The sequence below is a fragment of the Pleurodeles waltl genome, chromosome 6 (assembly GCF_031143425.1).
Source record: "Pleurodeles waltl isolate 20211129_DDA chromosome 6, aPleWal1.hap1.20221129, whole genome shotgun sequence".
Classification (NCBI taxonomy): Eukaryota; Metazoa; Chordata; class Amphibia; order Caudata; family Salamandridae; genus Pleurodeles; species Pleurodeles waltl.
The window spans coordinates 1,717,266,221-1,717,277,612 of NC_090445.1; the positions used below are offsets into that span (position 1 = coordinate 1,717,266,221).

At 49.4% G+C, this 11,392-nt stretch overlaps 1 protein-coding gene across 1 annotated transcript in view; it reads left to right on the top strand.

Annotated features, from left to right (window-relative positions):
* The window catches only part of LOC138301829 (pneumococcal serine-rich repeat protein-like), a 37,290-nt gene extending 26,652 nt beyond the window's left edge, over positions 1–10,638 (top strand). The window contains exon 2 of the mRNA XM_069242326.1: positions 10,271–10,638. Within this exon, the coding sequence (XP_069098427.1) occupies positions 10,271–10,638 (368 nt within the window). The remainder of the gene's footprint in view (positions 1–10,270) is intronic.
* The last annotated feature ends 754 nt before the right edge of the window (positions 10,639–11,392 follow it).

The window sequence follows — 11,392 nt, forward strand, 5'->3', positions numbered from 1 at the left end:
ACGCTAGCGCGCCCTTTCACATCTCTCTTTATGACGCTAGCGTGCCCTTTCACATCTCTCTTTATGATGCTAGCGCGCGCTTTCACATCTCTCTTTATGACGCTAGCGCGCCCTTTCACATCTCTCTTTATGACGCTAGCGCGCCCTTTCACATCTCTCTTTATGACGCTAGCGCGCCCTTTCACATCTCTCTTTATGACGCTAGCGCGCCCTTTCACATCTCTCTTTATGACGCTAGCGCGCCCTTTCACATCTCTCTTTATGACGCTAGCGCGCCCTTTCACATCTCTCTTTATGACGCTAGCGCGTCCTTTCACATCTCTCTTTATGACGCTAGCGCGCTAGCGTGCCCTTTCACATCTCTCTTTATGACGCTAGCGCGCCCTTTCACATCTCTCTTTATGACTCTAGCGCGCCCTTTCACATCTCTCTTTATGACGCTAGTGCGCCCTTTCACATCTCTCTTTATGACGCTAGCGCGCCCTTTCACATCTCTCTTTATGACGCTAGCGCGCCCTTTCACATCTCTCTTTATGACGCTAGCGTGCCCTTTCACATCTCTCTTTATGACGCTAGCGCGCCCTTTCACATCTCTCTTTATGACGCTAGCGCGCTAGCGTGCCCTTTCACATCTCTCTTTATGACGCTAGCGCGCCCTTTCACATCTCTCTTTATGACGCTAGCGTGCCCTTTCACATCTCTCTTTATGACGCTAGCGCGCTCTTTCACATCTCTCTTTATGACGCTAGCGCGTCCTTTTACATCTCTCTTTATGACGCTAGCGTGCCCTTTCACATCTCTCTTTATGACGCTAGCGCGTCCTTTTACATCTCTCTTTATGACGCTAGCGTGCCCTTTCACATCTCTCTTTATGACGCTAGCGCGCCCTTTCACATCTCTCTTTATGACGCTAGCGCGCCCTTTCACATCTCTCTTTATGACTCTAGCGCGCCCTTTCACATCTCTCTTTATGACGCTAGCGCGCCCTTTCACATCTCTCTTTATGACGCTAGCGCGCCCTTTCACATCTCTCTTTATGACGCTAGCGCGCCCTTTCACATCTCTCTTTATGACGCTAGCGTGCCCTTTCACATCTCTCTTTATGACGCTAGCGCGCCCTTTCACATCTCTCTTTATGACGCTAGCGTGCCCTTTCACATCTCTCTTTATGACGCTAGCGCGCCCTTTCACATCTCTCTTTATGACGCTAGCGTGCCCTTTCACATCTCTCTTTATGACACTAGCGCGCTCTTTCACATCTCTCTTTATGATGCTAGCGCGTCCTTTTACATCTCTCTTTATGACGCTAGCGTGCCCTTTCACATCTCTCTTTATGACGCTAGCGCGTCCTTTTACATCTCTCTTTATGACGCTAGCGCGCCCTTTCACATCTCTCTTTATGACGCTAGCGCGCTAGCGTGCCCTTTCACATCTCTCTTTATGACGCTAGCGCGCCCTTTCACATCTCTCTTTATGACGCTAGCGTGCCCTTTCACATCTCTCTTTATGACGCTAGCGCGCCCTTTCACATCTCTCTTTATGACGCTAGCGCGCGCTTTCACATCTCTCTTTATGACGCTAGTGCGTCCTTTTACATCTCTCTTTATGACGCTAGCGTGCCCTTTCACATCTCTGTTTATGACGCTAGCGTGCCCTTTCACATCTCTCTTTATGACGCTAGCGTGCCCTTTTACATCTCTCTTTATGACGCTAGCACGCCCTTTCACATCTCTCTTTATGACGCTAGCGCGCCCTTTCACATCTCTCTTTATGACGCTAGCGCGCCCTTTCACATCTCTCTTTATGACGCTAGCACGCCCTTTCACATCTCTCTTTATGACGCTAGCGTGCCCTTTTACATCTCTCTTTATGACGCTAGCGCGCCCTTTCACATCTCTCTTTATGACGCTAGCGCGTCCTTTTACATCTCTCTTTATGACGCTAGCGTGCCCTTTCACATCTCTCTTTCTGATGCTAGCGCGCCCTTTCACATCTCTCTTTATGACGCTAGCGCGCTAGCGCGCCCTTTCACATCTCTCTTTATGACGCTAGCGCGCCCTTTCACATCTCTCTTTATGACGCTAGCGCGCCCTTTCACATCTCTCTTTATGACGCTAGCGCGCCCTTTCACATCTCTCTTTATGACGCTAGCGTGCCCTTTCACATCTCTATGATGCTAGCGCGTCCTTTTACATCTCTCTTTATGACGCTAGTGCGTCCTTTTACATCTCTCTTTATGACGCTAGTGCGTCCTTTTACATCTGTCTTTCTGATGCTAGCGTGCCCTTTCACATCTCTCTTTATGACGCTAGCGCGCTAGCGTGCCCTTTCACATCTCTCTTTATGACGCTAGCGTGCCCTTTCACATCTCTCTTTATGACTCTAGCGCGCCCTTTCACATCTCTCTTTATGACGCTAGTGCGTCCTTTCACATCTCTCTTTATGACGCTAGCGTGCCCTTTCACATCTCTCTTTATGACGCTAGCGCGCCCTTTCACATCTCTCTTTATGATGCTAGCGCGCCCTTTCACATCTCTCTTTATGACGCTAGCGCGCCCTTTCACATCTCTCTTTATGATGCTAGCGCGCCCTTTCACATCTCTCTTTATGACGCTAGCGCGTCCTTTTACATCTCTCTTTATGACGCTAGCGTGCCCTTTCACATCTCTCTTTATGACGCTAGCGCGCGCTTTCACATCTCTCTTTATGACGCTAGCGCGCCCTTTCACATCTCTCTTTATGACGCTAGCGCGCCCTTTCACATCTCTCTTTATGACGCTAGCGTGCCCTTTCACATCTCTCTTTATGACGCTAGCGCGCTAGCGTGCCCTTTCACATCTCTCTTTATGACGCTAGCGTGCCCTTTCACATCTCTCTTTATGACGCTAGCGCGCCCTTTCACATCTCTCTTTATGACGCTAGCGTGCCCTTTCACATCTCTCTTTATGACGCTAGCGTGCCCTTTCACATCTCTCTTTATGACGCTAGCGCGCCCTTTCACATCTCTCTTTGTGACGCTAGCGCGCCCTTTCACATCTCTCTTTATGACGCTAGCGTGCCCTTTCACATCTCTCTTTATGACGCTAGCGCGCCCTTTCACATCTCTCTTTATGACGCTAGTGTGCCCTTTCACATCTCTCTTTATGACGCTAGCGCGCGCTTTCACATCTCTCTTTATGACGCTAGCGCGCCCTTTCACATCTCTCTTTATGACGCCAGCGCGCCCTTTCACATCTCTCTTTATGACGCTAGCGCGCCCTTTCACATCTCTCTTTATGACGCTAGCGCGCCCTTTCACATCTCTCTTTATGACGCTAGCGCGCCCTTTCACATCTCTCTTTATGACGCTAGCGCGCCCTTTCACATCTCTCTTTATGACGCTAGCGCGCCCTTTCACATCTCTCTTTATGACGCTAGCGCGCCCTTTCACATCTCTCTTTATGACGCTAGCGCGCCCTTTCACATCTCTCTTTATGACGCTAGCGTGCCCTTTCACATCTCTCTTTATGACGCTAGCGTGCCCTTTCACATCTCTCTTTATGACGCTAGCGCGCCCTTTCACATCTCTCTTTATGACTCTAGCGCGCCCTTTCACATCCCTCTTTATGACGCTAGCGCGCCCTTTCACATCTCTCTTTATGACGCTAGCGCGTCCTTTTACATCTCTCTTTATGACGCTAGCGCGCCCTTTCACATCTCTCTTTATGACGCTAGTGCGCCCTTTCACATCTCTCTTTATGACGCTAGCGCGCCCTTTCACATCTCTCTTTATGACGCTAGCGTGTCCTTTGACATCTCTCTTTATGACGCTAGCGCGCCCTTTCACATCTCTCTTTATGACGCAAGCGCGCTAGCGTGCCCTTTCACAACTCTCTTTATGACGCTAGCGCGCCCTTTCACATCTCTCTTTATGACTCTAGCGCGCCCTTTCACATCTCTCTTTATGACGCTAGTGCGCCCTTTCACATCTCTCTTTATGACGCTAGCGCGCCCTTTCACATCTCTCTTTATGACGCTAGCGCGCCCTTTCACATCTCTCTTTATGACGCTAGCGTGCCCTTTCACATCTCTCTTTATGACGCTAGCGTGCCCTTTCACATCTCTCTTTATGACGCTAGCGCGCTAGCGTGCCCTTTCACATCTCTCTTTATGACGCTAGCGCGCCCTTTCACATCTCTCTTTATGACGCTAGCGTGCCCTTTCACATCTCTCTTTATGACGCTAGCGCGCCCTTTCACATCTCTCTTTATGACGCTAGCGCGCACTTTCACATCTCTCTTTATGACGCTAGCGCGCACTTTCACATCTCTCTTTATGACGCTAGCGTGCCCTTTCACATCTCTCTTTATGACGCTAGCGTGCCCTTTCACATCTCTCTTTATGACGCTAGTGTGCCCTTTCACATCTCTCTTTATGACGCTAGCGCGCCCTTTCACATCTCTCTTTATGACTCTAGCGCGCCCTTTCACATCTCTCTTTATGACGCTAGCGTGCCCTTTCACATCTCTCTTTATGACGCTAGCGCGCCCTTTCACATCTCTCTTTATGACTCTAGCGCGCCCTTTCACATCTCTCTTTATGACGCTAGCGCGCACTTTCACATCTCTCTTTATGACGCTAGCGCGCCCTTTCACATCTCTCTTTATGACGCTAGTGCGTCCTTTTACATCTCTCTTTATGACGCTAGCGCGCACTTTCACATCTCTCTTTATGACGCTAGCGCGCCCTTTCAAATCTCTCTTTATGACTCTAGCGCGTCCTTTTACATCTCTCTTTATGACGCTAGCGCGTCCTTTTACATCTCTCTTTATGACGCTAGCGCACCCTTTCACATCTCTCTTTATGACTCTAGCGCGCCCTTTCACATCTCTCTTTATGACGCTAGCGCGTCCTTTTACATCTCTCTTTATGACGCTAGCGCGTCCTTTTACATCTCTCTTTATGACGCTAGCGCGTCCTTTTACATCTCTCTTTATGACGCTAGCGCGCCCTTTCACATCTCTCTTTATGACGCTAGCGCTCCCTTTCACATCTCTCTTTATGACGCTAGCGCACCCTTTCACATCTCTCTTTATGACGCTAGCGCGCCCTTTCACATCTCTCTTTATGACGCTAGCGCGCCCTTTCACATCTCTCTTTATGACGCTAGCGCGCCCTTTCACATCTCTCTTTATGACGCTAGCGTGCCCTTTCACATCTCTATGATGCTAGCGCGTCCTTTTACATCTCTCTTTATGACGCTAGTGCGTCCTTTTACATCTCTCTTTATGACGCTAGTGCGTCCTTTTACATCTGTCTTTCTGATGCTAGCGTGCCCTTTCACATCTCTCTTTATGACGCTAGCGCGCTAGCGTGCCCTTTCACATCTCTCTTTATGACGCTAGCGTGCCCTTTCACATCTCTCTTTATGACTCTAGCGCGCCCTTTCACATCTCTCTTTATGACGCTAGTGCGTCCTTTCACATCTCTCTTTATGACGCTAGCGTGCCCTTTCACATCTCTCTTTATGACGCTAGCGCGCCCTTTCACATCTCTCTTTATGATGCTAGCGCGCCCTTTCACATCTCTCTTTATGACGCTAGCGCGCCCTTTCACATCTCTCTTTATGATGCTAGCGCGCCCTTTCACATCTCTCTTTATGACGCTAGCGCGTCCTTTTACATCTCTCTTTATGACGCTAGCGTGCCCTTTCACATCTCTCTTTATGACGCTAGCGCGCGCTTTCACATCTCTCTTTATGACGCTAGCGCGCCCTTTCACATCTCTCTTTATGACGCTAGCGCGCCCTTTCACATCTCTCTTTATGACGCTAGCGTGCCCTTTCACATCTCTCTTTATGACGCTAGCGCGCTAGCGTGCCCTTTCACATCTCTCTTTATGACGCTAGCGTGCCCTTTCACATCTCTCTTTATGACGCTAGCGCGCCCTTTCACATCTCTCTTTATGACGCTAGCGTGCCCTTTCACATCTCTCTTTATGACGCTAGCGTGCCCTTTCACATCTCTCTTTATGACGCTAGCGCGCCCTTTCACATCTCTCTTTGTGACGCTAGCGCGCCCTTTCACATCTCTCTTTATGACGCTAGCGTGCCCTTTCACATCTCTCTTTATGACGCTAGCGCGCCCTTTCACATCTCTCTTTATGACGCTAGTGTGCCCTTTCACATCTCTCTTTATGACGCTAGCGCGCGCTTTCACATCTCTCTTTATGACGCTAGCGCGCCCTTTCACATCTCTCTTTATGACGCCAGCGCGCCCTTTCACATCTCTCTTTATGATGCTAGCGCGCCCTTTCACATCTCTCTTTATGACGCTAGCGCGCCCTTTCACATCTCTCTTTATGACGCTAGCGCGCCCTTTCACATCTCTCTTTATGACGCTAGCGCGCCCTTTCACATCTCTCTTTATGACGCTAGCGCGCCCTTTCACATCTCTCTTTATGACGCTAGCGCGCCCTTTCACATCTCTCTTTATGACGCTAGCGCGCCCTTTCACATCTCTCTTTATGACGCTAGCGTGCCCTTTCACATCTCTCTTTATGACGCTAGCGTGCCCTTTCACATCTCTCTTTATGACGCTAGCGCGCCCTTTCACATCTCTCTTTATGACTCTAGCGCGCCCTTTCACATCCCTCTTTATGACGCTAGCGCGCCCTTTCACATCTCTCTTTATGACGCTAGCGCGTCCTTTTACATCTCTCTTTATGACGCTAGCGCGCCCTTTCACATCTCTCTTTATGACGCTAGTGCGCCCTTTCACATCTCTCTTTATGACGCTAGCGCGCCCTTTCACATCTCTCTTTATGACGCTAGCGTGTCCTTTGACATCTCTCTTTATGACGCTAGCGCGCCCTTTCACATCTCTCTTTATGACGCAAGCGCGCTAGCGTGCCCTTTCACAACTCTCTTTATGACGCTAGCGCGCCCTTTCACATCTCTCTTTATGACTCTAGCGCGCCCTTTCACATCTCTCTTTATGACGCTAGTGCGCCCTTTCACATCTCTCTTTATGACGCTAGCGTGCCCTTTCACATCTCTCTTTATGACGCTAGCGCGCCCTTTCACATCTCTCTTTATGACGCTAGCGTGCCCTTTCACATCTCTCTTTATGACGCTAGCGCGCCCTTTCACATCTCTCTTTATGACGCTAGCGCGCTAGCGTGCCCTTTCACATCTCTCTTTATGACGCTAGCGCGCCCTTTCACATCTCTCTTTATGACGCTAGCGTGCCCTTTCACATCTCTCTTTATGACGCTAGCGCGCCCTTTCACATCTCTCTTTATGACGCTAGCGCGCACTTTCACATCTCTCTTTATGACGCTAGCGCGCACTTTCACATCTCTCTTTATGACGCTAGCGTGCCCTTTCACATCTCTCTTTATGACGCTAGCGTGCCCTTTCACATCTCTCTTTATGACGCTAGTGTGCCCTTTCACATCTCTCTTTATGACGCTAGCGCGCCCTTTCACATCTCTCTTTATGACTCTAGCGCGCCCTTTCACATCTCTCTTTATGACGCTAGCGTGCCCTTTCACATCTCTCTTTATGACGCTAGCGCGCCCTTTCACATCTCTCTTTATGACTCTAGCGCGCCCTTTCACATCTCTCTTTATGACGCTAGCGCGCACTTTCACATCTCTCTTTATGACGCTAGCGCGCCCTTTCACATCTCTCTTTATGACGCTAGTGCGTCCTTTTACATCTCTCTTTATGACGCTAGCGCGCACTTTCACATCTCTCTTTATGACGCTAGCGCGCCCTTTCAAATCTCTCTTTATGACTCTAGCGCGTCCTTTTACATCTCTCTTTATGACGCTAGCGCGTCCTTTTACATCTCTCTTTATGACGCTAGCGCACCCTTTCACATCTCTCTTTATGACTCTAGCGCGCCCTTTCACATCTCTCTTTATGACGCTAGCGCGTCCTTTTACATCTCTCTTTATGACGCTAGCGCGTCCTTTTACATCTCTCTTTATGACGCTAGCGCGTCCTTTTACATCTCTCTTTATGACGCTAGCGCGCCCTTTCACATCTCTCTTTATGACGCTAGCGCTCCCTTTCACATCTCTCTTTATGACGCTAGCGCACCCTTTCACATCTCTCTTTATGACGCTAGCGCGCCCTTTCACATCTCTCTTTATGACGCTAGCGCGCCCTTTCACATCTCTCTTTATGACGCTAGCGCGCCCTTTCACATCTCTCTTTATGACGCTAGCGTGCCCTTTCACATGCCCATTCACATGTCTCAATAGTTGTTTTAGTCAGGGCCACTGGAATTGTGCAGCAGAGGAGGGCCAAATTTAGCAGCAATGTTGACTTAATTATGTAGCAATAAAAAGCAAAATATGCTTCATAATGTGGCACATTTTGTAATAGTATTACTATGTCATTTTTATACTTGGTAACAGTGTCTACAAAAATAATTCACCTTACGTACTATCAAGTAAACACCCAAATACAACATTAAGCAAGGGAAAGATGTTCGGCCAACCTTTGCCAAAAGCTTTCTGGCGCACAGTAACATGAGTTGCAATATATTTTTTGTAGGTTTTGATGTGTTTGAGCTGGAAACAATTGTTTTTGTTAAAATCTGCAGATCATGCAGCAAATGATGGATTATGTGGCAAATGGGGCTAATCCATAATTATGTGAAAATCGCTGCAATCGCGGAATCGCATAATTCCAGTGGCCCTGGCTATAGTCTGGTTATTTACAGCCGGTGCTCCAGGTGTCAAGTTAGGACTGGTTGAAGCCGAGTGTTCTGGGGAATGAGTACCGAGGCACTACTGATGAAAGCCTGGTGCTCGGAGCTGAATACTAAGGCACTACTTGTTGAAGATAGTTACTCCTTGTTGGGCTCAAACACCCCCCTTTCATTTAGAAGGACAGAGGGAGCAGGTCTTACTGTTAATGGTGTTCTTCATTTATACAGGAAGATACAACACAGATTCTGGGTCTTATTTACTAATTCACCTATTTACTACTAGTTCACGGGTGGCACCACAAGTGCGTCCGCACAGGGAGCAGAAGTGTGTTATATCTTTGTAAATATGGAGCATTGCTGCCCTCTCCCTCTCACGCAACGCAGAACAAGTTCCCTTGCTGCATTGTGTATGTGAGTTTAGTAAAACGGGGCCTCAACGTCCACACTGAGCTGCACCTAGAAACTAAATGTTGTCCTTCACATACATGGAAGGCCATGCAGTCAAATCCCCTTCTAATGAAGATACATCTCGAAGAGAGACTTGTTCCCTCCATGCGACTCTGGGCTAGAGGTGGGCAGATTAGCCTCACACAGATAACGATGTGAAAGGGAGGCTCAGAGATTTCCCACACTCACTGTCCTGGGATGCTTTCTGTAGGGTCTCAATAGCTCTAGTGATACCGTTACTCCTCTGAAGAATTCTGGGTATCTGGCCTGCAAGGTTCACATGGCTCCTGGACAGTTCACTCCGACCAGCTGGGGCCTGACCCTTGCTCTTTTCATTCTGGGAAGGGATTGCTCCTCTCCACATGAGGTCGAACAACTTTATCCTACTAGTCACAGAAACAGGGCTTGGATGCGGGCAGACCATAGGTTTAATCACAGCAGAGGCTACTCTATCTTTGCCAAGAATAAGTCCCCCTGAGGGCCCTGTGGAGTAGGGACCATTGCAGGCAGATCTCTAATTCCGCCCACCTAATGTAGATGAGCAGAACTCTGAGTCAAAGTTCTGTTAACTTTGAGGCAAAATGTCAGATGCAAGTCTTTTTCCTGAACTGGTCCAGAGACCCTCTTGGCAAAGTTCAAGTGAAAGCAACTTATCCAAGTATACAGCCTGCACTTCTCCTGCTCTGGGGCACCTGCAGGAAGCCATTTTGAAATAGACCGCAATATTTGATTAAAATCCAAACACTCCCCTAGACTGGAGAGAGCAGGGGCAAAGCGTGGTAGGGGAAGGAGGTATGGGGTCGTTTACCCCCTAATCATTTCTTAGTTGGGTCATGGCCTGTGTCTTCTGACTGGACGTGGGATGGCTGAGTGACCAGTGTGCGCTGCACAGGGGCCGCGGCAAAGATCTGACTAGCCAGGAATTAAAAACTGTGCTTGAAGCGAGTTCCTGTGGGATCCCAAACTTGTGTCCTTTCAAAGGGAACAAAACTACTTGAATTTCCAGCAACGACTGTAGAAACATAGAGACAGCCACCCCCCTACAGCACTGGAAGCACGCTGAGATCCACCCGCTCTTGAAGAAACCCATGACCACCCCATTTCTCTGCTGCCTTTCCCAGCCAAGGTCATTGAAAAGGCCAACAACTTTCAGCTCTGTAAGCACATCGAGGGCAACCACATCCTTGACACCTCCTACTCAGGCTTCAGGAGCAACCACAACACGAAGACCGCCCTCCTCGCAGCCACAGATGACATCTGCTCGCTCCTCGACTGCGGCCATACAGCAGCCGTCATCCTCCTGGACCTATCGGCCACCTTCGACATGGTCTCACACCTCACCCTCTGCTGCACGCAGCCAGCATCCGTAAATAGGCCTTACAATGGATATGCTCCTTCCTGTCTGGTAGAACACAGAGAGTCAGACTCCTGCCTCATCTGTCAGAACTTATGGAGATTAGCTGCGGAGTTCCACAGGGCTCCTCCCTGAGCCCCACACTCTTCAACATCTACATGGCCCTGCTCACATCCATCGTCAGGAACCACGGGCTGAACATCATCTCCTGCGCCGACGATACCCAGCTGATCATCTCACTGACTGGAAACCCCACTATTGCCAAGACGAATTTCCACAACGGGATGGAAGCTGTCGTCGCCTGGATGAAGGACAGCTGCCTCAAGCTCAATGCTAACAGGACCAAGATCCTCATCCTGGGACCATCCACATCTGTCTGGGGTGACTCCTGGTGGCCATCAACCCTTGCACCTCCCCCACCAACAAACTACGCACTGAACCTCAGCTTCATCCTGGACTCATCGCTCTCCTTGACCCACCAAGTCAACTCAGTCGCATCCTCCTGCTTTCACACACTCCGATCTATCAATGGATCCCGAAGGACTGCCGCAAAACCGTAACCCATGCCCTAGTTACCTGCAGACTCAACTATGGCAACGCCCTCTATGCCCTTACCACCCAGAAGAACCTGAAGAAACTACAGCACATCCAAAACGCTTCCGCCAGACTCATCCTGGACATTCCCCACCGTGATCATATCTCCAATCACCTAAGAGACCTCCACGGGCTTCCTATCGAGAAAATAATTAACTTCAAGCTCCTCGTCCATGCTTACAAGGCCCTCCAGCACCAAGACCCACGTACGTCAACCACCGCATCACCTTCTACTCCCCCACCAGACCCGCGTACCTCAACCACTGCATCACCTTCTACTCCCCCACCAGACCCG